Genomic DNA, 16975 nt, shown 5'->3' on the forward strand with positions numbered 1-16975 from the left:
TATATATATCACTTTTTTTCAAATCCCCCTATACTTACCTTTCAATCGCCCTGTTCAAAAAATCCTCTCTAGTTATTATACTATAATCACTTTTTGTATTGTTTTGATGCAATATAAATATAGTGCATTTAAGCCAGGCATTGTATATCAGGGTGCCCTGACCAGGCCTGCGGTACCTGACATATACACCACCGTGACCCCAAATTGTCACCTGTTTTGATAATTACACCACTATGTTAGTTAAGGGATAACAACTTATAATGGGCCAAAGAGAATAATATATAATGCCCCATTAGTAATACAAGTAGAAGTATGTAGCAGGGAAATAAAGTCCATGATGCTCCAGGACCAGGTGACTTTTATTCACTTGTCAGCGTCTCTTGAAATAATAAAAAAAATCCCCCTTAACTTACCTTTGTTCTTCTGTCCTCTTCTCTTCTCTTCTCCTCTCCAATTCTGTGCTGCTGATTGTTCTTCTCGCGCGGGTGTCTCCTCTGTGCTGCGCTCCGCAATGGATGTTGGGCGTGATGTCCCGACATTCACTGCGAGCACCGCATGGAGGAGGAGACAAGGGAGGGAGCCAGAGTACCAGCTGACGTTACCACGTGACTGCGAGGTAAATATTTTCTCTTCTTTTTTTTTGCAGGATTTTTTTTTCCATTAACAGCGCTGCCCCCTTGCCACAACCAAAAGTCCTTCTGGGCCACATTTACAGGCGTGTTGGGCCGCATGCGGCCTGCGGGCCGCGGGTTGGACAATCCTATTCTAAGGCATTGCATGGAGAAATAGTTGTGTTTGCACATAATTAAATTAGAGATGCTCACTGATCCCCGTGAACTGGTTTTGGTTTTGGATCTGGATCTGGATCAGCTTCGTGTTTTGGTTTGGCAAAACCACCCTCGTGTGTTTTGGTTTTGGATTTTTTAGAAAAAATCCTAAAATTTGCTAAAATCACAGATTTTTTGCTCTTTTTTTGTTCCTACATTATTATTAACCTCAATAATACTAATTTCATTTGCAGTCAAATTTGACCACCTCACAGGTCACAATATTATTCTCATACACTTTCAAGCAATGACTGCAGCGACCTGGCTGGATGATAAGCGACAGATCAATGACTAAAACACACAGCAGTTCCTAGCACATCTAGGACACATTGGCACACAGCAGTGGCAGAAAAGAAAAATGGTGCAAGATGGAATTGTCCTTGGGTCCGCCCTAACTCCCACCCACCGTTATGTTGGGTCTTAAAAGGGAATCCAAAAATCGCGAGATTCGAGATCCGACGACTTAACAATGACGTTTTGCCTCATTTTCCATTCCGAGGGCACGCGAAAGTCCCCTAAGTTCGGGTGTGTTCGGTTCCGAGCCTGAGCATCTCTAGATTAAATACCTTTAGAGACTGCTTTTTTTTTTCTCAATATTCAGCATCGAGGACTTGTTGTGTATAATTTGTTGGCAAATCCGCTGATAATAAGGTGTTGACAAATCTCAATTGATGTGAAAATGACATAGAGAAAATGTAAAATAAATAAACACACTTGTAGCGCAGTCTGTTTCTGTAACTTAATAAATATTTATTTCCATTTGCACAGCAGTGAGAATGGTAACAGTGTTTGTGAGTCTGCAGAGGGGAGTGTATACTTTTGTGTTACATTTTTTTATCTCATGGTAAAATGTTTGCGTTTAGTTTATTAAGCTGCTTGATCTGCATTTCTACACATAACAGTTCTTAACAGCGAACCAAAGCGTTCGCGAGATGCTTACATTGAGATTAATGCGCGTCAGACATACTGAGAGGGTGTCGGGAGCATTAGAAGAAAAAATCAGACTGTATTGTAATGCAAGTTAAACTCGCGTAAAACCTCAAATATTTATAAATACTTATATTTTCACATCCATTTACATGCGCTTATCTTACATAATGTTAATGCTAGTGTGTACGTAGCCTTTGACAATTTAAGAAATATATATATATTCCATTTCTTTTTGTTTAAATGACGATATATATAAATTTTTTTCATTTTTTGGAAAAAAAAATTGCCATATTGTCCATTTTATTGTTTCTGTGTTTTATCAGAAATGTTGCGTCAATTACTTGCGATGCCAAGTTTTCCTGCACTTGTGCATTTTCTTAATTGTTTTCTAGACACAGACATCTGTAAATAATACCACGCTGAACTTATTACCACTAATTAAAAATCAGCCCCCCCCCTCCCCATATACAATCCTCCCAACGATTCTCTACAGCTCACAACCCCAAAGAAGATTCCATGAAGTATGTGGCACTTGTTAAAGTTGAACACACACGCACACCCCTCTCTCTTTCTCTCTCCTCCTCCCCCAAAAGATTTTTTGGCTTACAGCAGGTTGTGTCGCATGCGGACATTTCCAGACACAGAACAGATATCTTATCACTGAATAACAAATGGCTCCAAACAGTACATTAACAGCCTATTAAAAATCATATCTGGCCGCTGCGACACATCCGAGTCTTTTCGGCAGGAATCAGGTGTGTTTTGGCTGATGGGAGGTTCGTCAATACAACATTTGGTAATCGATTCACATTTTCCAGGCGTTTCTATTTTTTTTTATTATTTGTTTTTCATCCTTTGTGTGTGTGTGTGTGGGGGGGATCCCTCTCTCTCTCGTTTTAATATATGAACTGATCCGCAAAGGGCATCTTTTGGGAAAGGAGGACTCAAGCAGGCTGGCACACGTTGGAGCTTCGCCAAGGCTGCTTGGAATTGGGAACATTGCCATGCTGGGAGAGAGAAAGAGACCGTGTATTGAGAAGGGGGGGAAAAGGCAAGACTTGGCAGAGCTCGATCAAATCAGTTTCTTTTGTCTATCTTCTCGGCTTGAGCTTCAGGAGAGAAAACCATTCTGGGCTAAACAGGAAAATTCTTAACTTTTTTTTTTTTATTTGGTCTGCAAACTTGGAAGTCAGGAAGTCTTTTTTTTTTTTTTCTCTTTCAACCTTTCTGGTTTTAATAAACTCGTCTGAGACACAGTAATCTGCTATTGACCAAAGTTGCGGAGAACAAAAACACAGTTTGTAAATAATACCTGCCAATGATCTTGCGTCCAGGTGACGGGCTCATTTTTTTTTTTTTGGGCATGTAAATATTCTTGCAAAAGTACATCTTTTACACGGACGCACAAGAATGTTTTTACTTTTTATTTTAGGGAAGGATTTTCTCGATCTTTTAATACCTGGCAGACTGGACGTGGGACGCGAAGGCCATCTTTAAAAACACAACTTTTTTTTTTTTGGCTTCCAAGTTGCTTTAAAGAAGAGTTTGTCTATTTTTACGTGACCTAACCAGACTCTTTTCAGGAAAAGAAAAGTTGCGTTTCCTGTTGGGAATGGTGCGGAAGCAACAGTTTCATTTCGTTTGTCTCCTGGCGCAGCATTGGCTATTTTGGATACTGCCTCCCCACCCTGCAATTAGTGTCAAGAGTGAAGACTTAGACAGCGGAGACATTCATACATCACCGAAACGGCAAAGCAAATCCGTAGGCTTTGGCGTGAATACAGGTCTGTAACTGCAGCTTGTTTGGTGTCTCCCTCCTAGGATTCCTCATGTAAATATTGTCACATCTGCAGGAAAGACTTGAAATGTAACGATGAGATATGGTTACATGCAACACACTAAAAACATGTATTTAATGATATTATTACATGGATAATAGTGTATTTATATGTCTGTTGCACTTTATGGAGTATTTTTGTGTTTTTAGGGCTCATGTCAAAGTCTTATTTCGTGTTATTGTTTGCTATGCAGTGCTATTTGCGTGTGCGCAAATCATTATGGAAAAGTGCGTTTAGGCCTCATCTGACATCATAGTGACTCTTCATTGACACAGCATTGTCTGTTATATTAAGAAGTATCCATTTATAACACTGTTGGTTTGGGTGGAATGTTGTGAATGGCGATACCAACCTGGCTGGTGACTGATGCCTTATGCCGAGATACTCTCTTAACTTAACTGTAGTTGGTGGAATTGAGCAGCATTGTAGAAAATTGGATCCTCATACTGGTACGACGGCACATAAGTCCCATCTTAAAAATTGTGACGTGTTTAGTTAGTTTTACAGTTTTGTTGTATAATATTTTAAATAAAAGCGAGAATCTTAGGGGCAGATTCAATTCCCCGCGTTGTTCCTTAGAATAATGGGGCCCGTGCACAATTTACCATTACTACGTTAATAGCTGCGCTCTATTACCCTTACTGCTGTGAACCGCGAGCAATAATCCGAAATTACTATAGTAACAGTAAGAATGCACGGACCGCGTAGTTCTTAAGAACAACGTGGCTAATGTAATCTACCCCTTAGAGTTTGTTGCTCTCTAACTGGTGTTGGGATGCAAACATATAGACCCATAAGTATTTTATTGTATGTGAACAAATATGGCTATTTGTTGTGGGTCAACTAAATGAACCAATTGTTATTATTTTGATTATATTGATGTGTATTAAGGCTGTGTATATAATCTCAGGTGTCCCTGGGTAAATCTGCCATTATATAACCCTGTGTTTGGGGTAGAAACACATTCTGTCCCCAGGAATGCTGCATATTCATTAATATTTATCTTTATGAATGCTAACTGACGGGAGTATTATGTCCACCAGCTGTTTAAATGTAATTCTGGAGCTGCAGGTACAGGTTCATTTACAATGTCAATGACACAAGAGAGGACATTTAAAGCCCCAGTCACAATCCTCTGCTTACTTAATTTTTAAGCTCCTCTGATGTTCTCCGACCATTGTAATCTTAATTTATAAAGAATCTGTCACCTACAGGCAGTTAGGCAGCCATTTTGTGCCATGACGTTACCCATAGCAAGCAAAGCCTAATGGTAGCCATAGCGACCCATGCAATGACTATGGGGCCTAGCAGCTTTGTGGGTCTTGGGCAGCTTCACCCAAATAAATCGGAAGGAACTTGTATCTTCAAAGTCCGTAGCAATCTAGTTGCGTATTGATTTATTCATTGGGTAGCTACTGAGCGTAAGACAAATGTATGTGTAGTTCAGATTGACAAACATGCAATTCGTGCACCGCAGCGTTTGTTATTTTGTTGGGATGGACCGGCTCATGGACAGTTATTTTAGAGGCAGAATTTAGAGGCTATACTGAACCAATATTTAACTTATCAATTCACTAGGAACCAGTGACATCATTAAGTCGTGAGACACATTACTGTGGCACTTCTCAAATGTATCCACCACAAACACACATAGAATAATTTATCAGTCCATGGGTAAATGTTATTGTACAGAATAGATATTGACAGAACGTTTAATTTAACCCCCCTCATCCCCACCCGCCAATATATATATATATTTTTTCAAATGACTCCTGCTCAACTTACTCAACCCTGAATGATTTTTAACTTTCATACTTAATTTGTATTAATTTGATTTTTAGCCCAGGGGTCTTGCAGTCTCTAATCTTCGGGTGCAGACAAATTCTGGCCTTGATCACCCTTTAGAACATGAGCATACAAGCTGGTGGGTCTTTCAATAGTGACTGAAGAGGAACCCCAAACTACGTAACCAGAATGGCATCACACATAGAGATTGGCTCTGGTGTCCTTTATCACAGTGAATTCAGACACTATGCCAAGTCTCCATGCAATCACCGTGCCCACACTTACACTGAAGAGAGATCCCAACATCTATTCATGGGCTAATGCATAATTAATAGTAACCTAGAATGGAGGAAGGAGAACTCCACTGAACATGGACTTTCGCACTTTATTTTGTCTCCCCGGATAGAAGTCTATTAGTGGTCTCTGCCCCGGTATATGACCCCTTTGCTTACGATTGATGCTTGGACAGAAGTAGGAGACAACATTGTCTGAGGGGCTGTAGGATTAGATCCACTTTATAAGATTCATACAGTTGGCGACTGCAGGTATATACTGATAGAGACGCCTGATTTCATGGCACTGTCTGTCCAATCAGGGCCCACGTTCATCATTTTACCTGGTGGCTCCAATTTCCCAGCTCCTCCATGGCTCCTCAATGGTTCTATTCAAGAGGTGATTGTAAGAGTTTGCATAGCACAATCAATGGGGGAAATTGTTGAGGGGAGTTCTTCCTTACATATGACTGTGCTGTCTAACTGGTAAATGTGGGGCAATTTGTGTGACATAATTGTGCTACCTGCTTCTTTTACCACCAAAAATAGCAAATGCGCTCCCCCCCATTCATACAATTTGCAGATTTATATACTTGAACTTATAACTAATAATTTAGAACAATATATAGGGTTTTCCTTATATGTACTGCGCTTTGTTACCTTCTTTTTTGTATATGGGTCAGTCAATTGTATCAGTTATATTATTATTATTATTATTATTATTCTAGCCTGCAAATTTAACACAAAACACGATTTTTGTTTGGGCAGTACATCCATATTGGCCAACCTTTGCAAGGCGTGGCCTTGATCTTCCTAATCAACATCCAATGTGAACGGATTTAATTGGGTGTGTCTGAAAAAAAAGGTCCAGCTTTGACACGTGTTTGGGGGTTTTCAGGTATCAAAAAAGTTCAAGAGTGTGATTTAACCATCTACCTGTGTGGACATATTACTAACTGATCATCTTCTTACTGAACAACCAGATCAAAAAGTACGTGGAAGGTATAATCGGGGCTTTTGGCCGTCCATCAGCTGTTTCAGTCTACGACTAAAATCTCTTTACATAAAGTAGCATGAGGAAGAGGAGGAGCTTCAGGACACAGCTCCAATCAACATGCAAACTGTAGATTATTTTAATGTAATTCAATCAATGCACTCAATCTATTTCTTGTAGCTAAATTTAGTTTGATATAGTATAATATATAAAAATAATCTAGTTTTTTTTATAGTTGACCTTCAAGTCTATGGCCATTAATTTTGCACTTAATTGACATCCATGTCTGCACTCTGATTGTGAATCTCCCAGTCGAATTGTTGTATCACATGGACTGTAAGGACAGGCCGTATAATAGTGTGTTCTCTTATTTAAATTTGCTTCCTCTATTATGCTGTCTCAATGGAAAAAGAATTCTGCTTAATTGGGGACTTGTAGCAGTTCAGGACTAAAGAAGGTCTCTTGAGGAGAATGGCTGTTTATCCACTTCTGGATAAGTCCAGCCACTTTATAGAGAGAACCTTATTGTTTGGCAAGGTCATAGAACGAAAAAGAAGTCATTAATGGGTTTGTGTAAAGATGACTTTGTTCCAATCTCTGCCACCCAAAGATCCGGTAAAGTTCTCTTATACAACAACTGAGTAACACAATGCCATGTGTGTGGGCACTGCCCCCTTACATTAAGGTGACCAACATTTTGTTTCCAGTCATAGTAGGCACAGTGTGCCTAGTGAATGGGTAGGTTGTATTCATATGTATATTGGTTCAATGCACAAACAGGCGCATGTAGGTCAATGCATTCAATAATTCTACCTCTGATGATAACCCATTCAGAATAGTATATTGACCTGGTTGTGGCTGTGTCCATGGAATGCTGGAATTCAAGGAAGAAGATATGTAGTATGTAGATGAGTTTATCAGGATTCTTTTCCAAAACTCATCCATCATTGGCACAAGACAATACAGGAAATGTATAAAATCAATGTACCCTTATTGAAATTGCAGGTGTTTGTGATGTATAGTCTGAAATCAAGATAAACCATATCGGACATTTTTCCACCTTTAATGTGATTTGCACATTCAAAATCAAGTTCACATTAAACATGGAAAAAGGTCTGATATGATCTATCTAGATCTCAGGCTGGAAACACCTGGCTTAAATGTATGAAGCTCCGATTTCTGCAAGTTGCCAGAAATCGGCGACTCTGCAGGGGAAATTTAAAGTGGCAATGACTTGTAAAGGCAACAAGCCATTGCCACTTTAAATTTCCCCTGCAGAGTCGCCGATTTCCGGTGACTTGCAGAAATCGGAGCTTCATACATTCACCCCTGGAATTTCAACAAGGGTGTGTAGACTTTTTATATCCACTGTATATTTAAGTACTTTTTACGGTGTTCATGTTTTCTGAAAGTAAATTTATTTGTAGATTTGAAATAGAAAACGCTTGTTATGTAAGTTACAAAATACTTATTTTTCAGAATCCTTTTTCCAATCTACCTACAATTTTGGTAAAAAATAAATAAATTATATAAATACCATAAATATAGAGGAGTTTAAAAACATCAGTCTCGAGCTTAACTGAATGAGCGGCCCGGCACCACCAGCTAGGAGGACCAGCTCCTTTAGGGCTAGTCACATCTGGGGACTCGGTGCTAAGCTTAGTGTGATGAGATAAGACTTTGATCAAATCGCTCTCGCGAGCTCCGAGACTACGAGCTCTGCAGTACAGCGTGTAAGTGACAACCTGGCAGCCAATCAGAGGGCAGGTGATTCATTCTAACTCACTGCTAGACTCTCTTACAAGATTGCATGTATTAGAATAAAAATAAACTGTTAATTTCAAACCGGTCCTTTAATGACGTCTCCTAGGTAATACTTGCTCAGCACAGACTATGGATTCACAAATAGCAAAATCTCGCAGCAAGCGGAACTGACGTGACGTCTTTTAACATATAGGCTTTTTGAACCCTCAGCATTTTAACTGTTGTGCAATCACTATCCGATGTATGGTTTGTATCTTGTGGTGGGGGGTGAGTAAATATTCCATCACACTTTAATAGATTACGACAGTGCTGATTTTCTGTCGCTATAATTTATTTTTATTTATTATAAAATCTCACTGAGATTTTATATAGGTGGCCTTAGTAATGACTTAGAAAACAATATAATAAGGGGAAAAAAAACCGACAACAATAATCAATTGAACAAATGTTTTATGTTTATGTGAAGATGGTATTCTATTTAAAGTTTTATGTTATCGCTTATACTTTTGTGGCGTCTGTGTTTTAGAGGTTAAATTTGCAAAATACACAATGGGTTTAATGATCCCTATCCAACCTGTTTTCAGTATAATCTCTATAGTAGCGTATATAGCACAGTCATCTTTATGAAGCTTTGGGGATAGCCGTAGTCAGTCCTCTGTTGTTGACCGCTTATATATGCATTTTATAGCCTTAGGTCTAAAGTGGAATTAGCATATTTAAGTGTAGATACAACCCATTTAAGTGATGCGCACAGCAATGTCCGTTGAAACTTTCTCCACTCCGATATCTGTGGTTTAAAATCTCATTAGTGGTGTTTTCTAATCCTCGGCCATGATTTAATAAAGCCTCAGAGAGCGTTTTCCCAACTCAGCTATTTTATTTGGATTTGGAAAGGGCTTACAGGGTTTGGATCGATTGTCTTTCATCATGTATTCTATCCCTGTCCCGTCGGACGCGTTCCTGACAGTAATTATCTGAATTTTAAGTACTAGATGCTTAAAATGAAGTTTGAATTTCCAGGAGTGAGCAATAGCAGAACTTTTGCTGAAATATAAGAAAATAAGTTACATGAGAAGTGGAAAGCTGGAATAAAATCTTGCAAAAAGCAAATATTTATCTAATTCATACCCCCCCATTGTTATTAAGATGATTTCAAAACATATTGATTGTCCTGCTGCTATCTAGTATATAACATTTAGGCTGATCAGATCAATACCTACTAGATGGCTCTAGGAACTCTTAATTGGTGGATAACACCATCTGTTACTCTGATGAATGGCCAGCGCAATTCACCAGTGCCGGACCCCCAAATTCCTCTACATTCCTCTGTGGGACCACGGAACTGGCTAGTATTTGGGTTCTGCATTGTAAAGCAACCAGAGATCTGTTATAAACATTGTAAAGCTACCAGGCGGGGGGTTTGCATTGGAAAGCCAGAAGAAATTTTGGTGTCTACACTGTATAGTACCCAGAGATTTTTGGGGTGGGGGGAAGGGGTTTCATTGTATAGTCACCAGAGATTTGCAGGGTTTGTAGTATATGTATTTTTAGGGGGGGGGGGGGGGTCGGGGACAGATTGTACAGCTATCAGATATCTGGATCTGCATTGTGACGCCAGAGGAGATTTGGAGGTCTACATTGTATCATGGTCACTAGTCCGCATTGTCTGTATGTATAGTGAGTATTTGTTCTATGTATGCTATAGCCACTTCCCTTCTTTATGCTCAGTATAACCCTTGGTACGTTATTACTCTATATACTGTGGTGTGAAATTTGTTGTGCCCCCTTACTGATTTCTTCTATTTTTGCTTATTTATCACACTTGTACCAGATATTCAAACACAATTGCTGAGTGTTTACTCTGCTTGACAAAGACAACCTGAGTAAGCACAAAATACAGTTTTTAAAATGTTCATTTCTTAAAAGGAAAAAAGTTATCTAACATAAACTGAACATAGACAGAACATAAAAAACAGGGCATGCTTTAGCATTTAAATTCCTGCATAGCACATGAAGAAAGGAAGGAAAATTGTGTAGGAATTGCCCCTTTTATCAACTACGAGAACTTCCCTTCAAACAAGTTTGGTTCTTGTTAGTGAGCAGAAGCATATGAAACATGGAGATATCAGGATGAACAAAGGTTGATCAATCGGTAGCGGCAGAGTTACATGAAACGTGCACTGCCTGATGATATTTACGGAGGTCAGATCTTTGCGTGGCTCTCTGTGACTGACATTGATTGACAAAAACATTTATTATTTAGTTTCGTAGCTCAATTAGTGTCCTGTTCCATCACTAGGAATCTGTTATTTTTAAAATAGACATGTGCTGGTATATACTAATTTAAAATTTCAGTATCTTTGACAGCGTCTACCAATTTGATTGTGAGTTATGAGCACACAAGATGAAGCCTACTCTTTTCTTTAAGGATAACTTCTTAAAATTACCTTTTTTTCTGCTACCTGTGTTCCCCGGGGCCTTAAAATGTCTCATGGTCTTTAGTCAGTTATATAAATTTCATGTTAAGGACACAACTGGGGTTGATTGATATATTTCAGTCTGGATTAACATACAAATTATCATTATATTTTATACCACGTTACTCTATACTTACTTTTATCTGATGGTGCCTTCCTGGTTCTTGCTCAAGGGCAAGTTCTATAATAGAACTGAGTTCATTGTCTCAGGTAGCAGATTTTGGGGATCAGCTAATTGTATAAATTGCATTTTTAATATAAGATTTACAGATTTTATTTCTATATTGTAAAAAAATAAAAAATAAATACGTTGCCTTTAAAGAATACGATTGGCACCATATAAGGTACCATTAGAACAGTTCGATTTCCCTGGATCTGTCTAAGAAACACCTAATGAGTATTTTGTAATGGCCTACATGCCCTCATAAAGATGACATCATCCTGATTTCCTCGCCTCTCTGCCACTTTTCAAAATTTAGGCTCAGGGGATCTATATTACCTCTCCAATACTATTCCGCATAATTGGCATTGAAGGCTATGTGTATTCTGCACGATGCTCGATCATGGTTTAATTCTTGAACCAGTTTGATGAATCTATTCCAAAATTTGAAAACATGGCAGATTTCTTGGATTTTAGAACCGATTACAACAATTGAGAAGGTTGAACAGGATCGAGCATGCCAGTTCGTACTTGTGTTAATCATTTTTAAGTTAAAGTTGACTAATTTTGGAGGGTTTTTTTATGGCAAACCTCAGATGTAACCGGCTACCCATGATAGTGTTTGCCGTTCTATATAAAAAATGTTAAAATAATTTTGAAAACACTAATTTTAATGCAAATGGTTGTTGACCCTCGAATGCATACCGTGAATGGCAAACATGTGACAACATTTTAACTGCAGTTCGTATCTTTATTTATAGCTGATTGTGACGGGCACATGTTCAGGAATAATTTTTTTTAGCATCTGTACTCTGCACTTTACAGAATAGACTAGGAAACTGCAGCTTTAGAAGCAGCAAAATATATTAAAAATGTAAAAATCTTAGCTTTTCTGGGCAAAATGCAAATACTGGCCAATGCCGTCGGTTAGTTTTTCAGAGGAAGAGGTTACATTTCTTAATTTGTCTTTCTCCAGTCATAAGCTCTTAGATTACTAGAAAAATAGTCTAAAAGAAGTATAGATCTGCCGGACTGTCATCTGGAAGATCTTGCGCCTTAGGTGCTAGGAAGGGGACCTCCGTAACCCTTCTTTAATATGCCATTTTTGTGGTAATTCCCAAATCCAGGAAACCTGATACACCAATTTCTCTTCTGAATGCTGATATTAAAATATTGAAATTTAAAGTTCTGGCCATAATTTACACCCGTTTACATTATCCTTCATTTTCCATGCCTCATTGCTCCTTTGCAGGTCACACCTTGAATGAATATCTTTCGTAAAGGAGGATGATAGGTTAGTGACCCATGATTATTACATCACAGGCTCCCTCGACATTACATGGCCTGTTCAGCCGTGCACTGTTAATAAAGAGAAATTACTCTTTCGCCATGTAAATGTACACACACATATATCTAAATCAATTTTCATAAGTTTATGTCAGACGTGTGGATGGTTGAGTGGAATCGCATTTGCCTAATCTATGATTATTAAGTGCCTTCTTCTAGACAGTTGCATGATTCGTTACGCTTTGCTCGGTTGCGTTCTTTTGAACCCAAATCTTTATTTTATGTTGTCACTAATAATTTTAAGTTTGTAGCAATGAATCTTTTGCAGAAACCCTGATGGAACACGGTGCATTGTGTACTTTAGGATTTATCGTCGGATCTGGGGGGATTAACACAGTCCTACTACTTACACGAGACGTTAAATTTATACATTTATTAGAGATGATATTTACATCCTATTTCCAAACAGCCAACAATGCTAGTCTTGTCTATGCGTGTCTATAAGTAAACACTTGTTTTACAAATTGACATAGTAAGTTTGCAAGCATGGTTTAAATTGAAACAATGACCTTTCTACATTGCGTGCAGTATTTTATAGTATCTTTTTCCTTTGTTGCGGGTTGTCATTGCGAATAGTTTCTAGAAAAAGCCTGTTGTATATTATGCATGCAAAAACTCCAGGATTCCCCTTGTAATAAATGTCAGTATTGACTCATTCCCTTTAACCATTAAATAGTCACTCATTAGTATTACTCAGTGTGTAAATGCAAAGTGTGATGGATAGAATTGATTTAATAAATTTTTTGGTTGGGTAAACGAGGGGTGAACCGGTGGTTCTCCAGCTGTTGAGGACTTATGAGTCGATCAGCAATGTCCTGTCTGGTAAACTCTACAATGATCAGGTTAGAGTGTTAGACCAGTTTTGGATAACATCATTACTTTATGGTTTATGCCCTTCTCATGTAGTTGCCTGAAGCTGGCTGGGCCATGCATGGAGATGCTTCTTTTGTGATCTATTGATTTGTATTGGGTGGATGCCAGTCCTCCCTTGCTGTGAATTGCAGTTACTGCCTTCATATAAACAATGCCACTCTCCTCCTGGCTTTTGGTAAATACGAGGTACTCTGGAAGCACCCAGGACATGAGATAAAGATTGGAGACTGTCCAAAGTGGGCATCGCCTTTGATAAGAACCGTCCGATAAAGTTAACGTCTCTCAGTTCCAATGACCCACGTTGTGGGTCACTGTTCAAAATCACTGGGGAATATATTTAATTTTAAATGGTAGTGTTACCTGTTTACTACTCAATATTTTCTGTGAAATCATTTAAGGTCTTCACCATTGGGTCATGCACCTCTTATGGTGCCCACGCATGCTGAAATCTTTATGGATAATTAGGCCTTTTTAATTGTAAATGACAGCAAAATGTTGTCTGTAGGGAGCAAAAACAACTACCAATCACATTATTTATCTGATCGGGATCTATTAGATGTCGATGGGGACTGACAGTATATCTGGTTGGACGAGGATTATGCCTGACCATGTATGTGGTCATTGTTTAACCACATTTACAGAGCCTTGTCTGATGAACGGCCAGTTGTTTTAAATTTGGACATTGGTGTGTATTATCAAATCTGAAAGAGAGGCATAAAGGGCACCTTTATGGACACCTTCATTTGCAGTAGGACACAATTTATGTTTCTCTAGATCCACCTGTACTTATGGATAGATGAGTATATTATAACCTCTTCTTCTTGACACCCTTCGCTCTCTTGACCTTCCTGGCATTGTCCTTTCCTGGCTTACCTCCTGCCTCTCTGATTGCACATTTAGCATCTCTTCCTCAGTGACTCCCCTTTCGCTACCTTTGTTGGGATCCCCCAATACTCTGTTCTTGGTCTATTATTTCTCTCCATTCAAACCTCCTCACTTGGCCAACTCATTTGCTCATTCAGCCTCAAGTATCACCTCTATGCCAGTGACACTCTAATCTACCATTTCCCCCCAGATGTCTCTCCTTCTCTCCTCTCCTGTGTGCCCGTCTGCCTCTCTGCCATCTCCACTTGGTGACTAAATGCTACCACAAGATCAGCATATCAACAACTGGGCTTATCATCTTCCCACCACCCATTGTCATGCCCCCTCCTTCTGTTTCTCTCTAAATTGATAGGGTGATCCTCTCCACTCTTACCCTTTCACTCTGCCCTCATCTCACTTCCCACATCAAATCCATTGGACAAGTCTGTCAACTTTACCATTGCAATATTGCCAAGATTTACCCTTTCCTCTTCCTGGTTGTCACCAAGATCTTTGTCCTTCTGCCTTGACTATTGTAATCTCCACCTCTGTGACTTGCCTAATGGGTTTCTTTCTCTTCCAACGTTCCACTTCCACTGTGCCTCTCTGCAAAGTCCTCCGTTGGCTTGCCTATTCAATCTAGATGGCAATTCAAGCTGCTTGCCTACACCTATAAAGCCTCCCCCCTCTTACATCTCGGACATTGTCAAGAAATACTCCCCTAGATTCCCACTTCGTTCTGCTGATGACCTTCCACGTTGCTCCTCTCCTATCATCCCTCTCCTCCTCCCGTATCACCAGACTTGACCCCAACCTGCAGTCTTTCAAGCACTCCCTCAAAACTAACCTCTTCGGGCTTACCTTCCTTGGTCCATCATAAGACAACTCCCCCTTCATGCTTCACCTACCACATCCACTCAGATTCCATCTCCCCATTGTCTCTGTTTGTTTCCTCGTCCCTCTAGAATGTTGGCTCTCATGGGCTGGGCCCTCTCTACCTCCTGTCTCCTGTCCTCACCTCCTTGTCAAGCTTTCTTTATATTCTAAGTTTTGTCTTCTGCTTTTGTTTGTTCTCTTGCTCCAATATTTCATTTCATTATGTTCTTTTTGTGTATTGCTGGTTGTATGGTGCTGCAGAATCTGTGGCGTCCCATAAATAAATACATGATGATTCCTATTTGTTTCTCCTTAAATGGCATCTCCATCTTAAACGTACAGTATATTATGAGTGTATAGTTGTATATAACTTTTCTTTTAACTCGCGTCCCCTGTGTCTGTCACTCGCAGCATCCTGTCTTCTCTTCGCCAATCGAGCCTCTCTTGGCTGACAGACACCAGGATAACGGCGCAGCATCGCCAACACATAAATAAATAAAACTGGCTTGTGGAAGGTCCCGATATCCAGTTCAAGACGGCTTCAGATTGCTAGTTCTGGTGCGGACATAGTGCCAGGACTGTGTTTGGCACTTCTGCATAGTAACTACAGCTACTGTCGACTATGACAGGCTGACTGCGACAAAGAGGAGCCAAGATGCTGTAGGAGAAAGATGCGTTGGGTGGAAAGAAAATTTATATATTGTTTTCACACAGCTACTTACTGTGTAATAAACTGTTCTTTTGGGGTGGAGATACCCTTAAACAAGTCTACTTTGTCTGCTCTCCCTCCCAACCTTTCATCTAAGATTGTGCTCCAAAAAAATGAGTGAATACTACAATCACAATATTTTCAGAAGACTTATTTTTCTATGTATTTGTAGTCTCCCTTTTGTTTCTCAAGGGCGCACAATAATGATAGAGAATAACAGAAGATGTAAGTGCCATTTCTTTCCTGCAGTGAATGTTCAGAATGTGTTTGCGGACACAAAAGACAAGTCCATTATAAGAACATGGCATAGAAAACATATCTGGGGAGCTTGGTGTAGAACGCTCAGTACGGAAGAGTGAAGGTACAGAGGTCGTTTTGTGTTCACAGTGCAAAATAAATATCTGAATCACCAGGTACACATTAAAATACTAAAGGTTCTTGTGACGCAAGTGTCTGGCTTTTTTATTTTCTTAATTATTTTTTTTGTTGTTGCAATAATCAAACACAAGACTTCAATAGCTGCATAGTAGAACTTTTTACTCATTTGAATGTAAATATTGCATTTCCAAAATAATAACAAACAATGCAAATGCGCAGCTTAGAACAAATGGCATAACAAGGTTTGTGTGATTGAACCTGTTACATTCAATAATGGGAACACAGGCTCCTGCCAAATCAGTGCAGGACTACTGTGGTTTCATAAAAGGCAATAAGATGGAATTGTTCTTATGTATGTCCAGCTGTGTGATAATGTAATTTAAGAATGTGTTTCTTGTCTGTAACCAGAGATATTGTACAAGCCAAGCAATAGGGACAATTTTAACAGCTGACCTTAGACTTCCTAATAATAGCCTGGACGGGAGATGACTCAAAAAGCTCAGTCAAAGTTTAAATAAGTCATGTGTATGAAGTTTGTGTTATATAAAAGTATTTTACATCCAATGAACTTGTCCTACTGGCTTGTATAACTACAGTTTCTCATTTGTGATGGTCGTATACAGTCATAGGCAAACCAAGGGGGTTTTCCTAGTGCATGGAAACCCCCCTCCAAGCCTGGGGCACTGTATAATTGAGGTGGCTGGACCCTGCCCCCGCTTCATACGGCTTTGCTTGAAAAAAAGAGAGCTGTGTGCACCTAACAGTAGTGCACGCAGCATTGCCCATGTATATTATGGGGATAGGAAGAGTTGGAGATCAGACAAGCACTGTCTAATATTATAGCCACGCCCCCATGCATGCTGGTCACGCCCACTGGCGGC

At 39.4% G+C, this 16975-nt stretch overlaps 1 protein-coding gene across 5 annotated transcripts in view; it reads left to right on the forward strand.

Moving 5' to 3' along the window:
* Positions 1-16975, forward strand: part of MSRA (methionine sulfoxide reductase A) — a 249494-nt gene that overhangs the window by 50639 nt on the left and 181880 nt on the right. Inside the window, exon 1 of one of the 5 annotated variants that reach the window (XM_075201200.1) lies at positions 2392-3541. The exons of the other annotated variants lie outside the window; for them this stretch is intronic. Within the exon in view, the coding sequence (XP_075057301.1) occupies positions 3370-3541 (172 nt within the window). The 5' untranslated portion in view covers positions 2392-3369. Of the gene's footprint in view, positions 1-2391; positions 3542-16975 lie in introns of those variants that run through there. 5 annotated transcript variants of the gene reach the window in all.

This window comes from Mixophyes fleayi, chromosome 3 (assembly GCF_038048845.1).
Source record: "Mixophyes fleayi isolate aMixFle1 chromosome 3, aMixFle1.hap1, whole genome shotgun sequence".
NCBI classification, from domain to species: Eukaryota; Metazoa; Chordata; class Amphibia; order Anura; family Limnodynastidae; genus Mixophyes; species Mixophyes fleayi.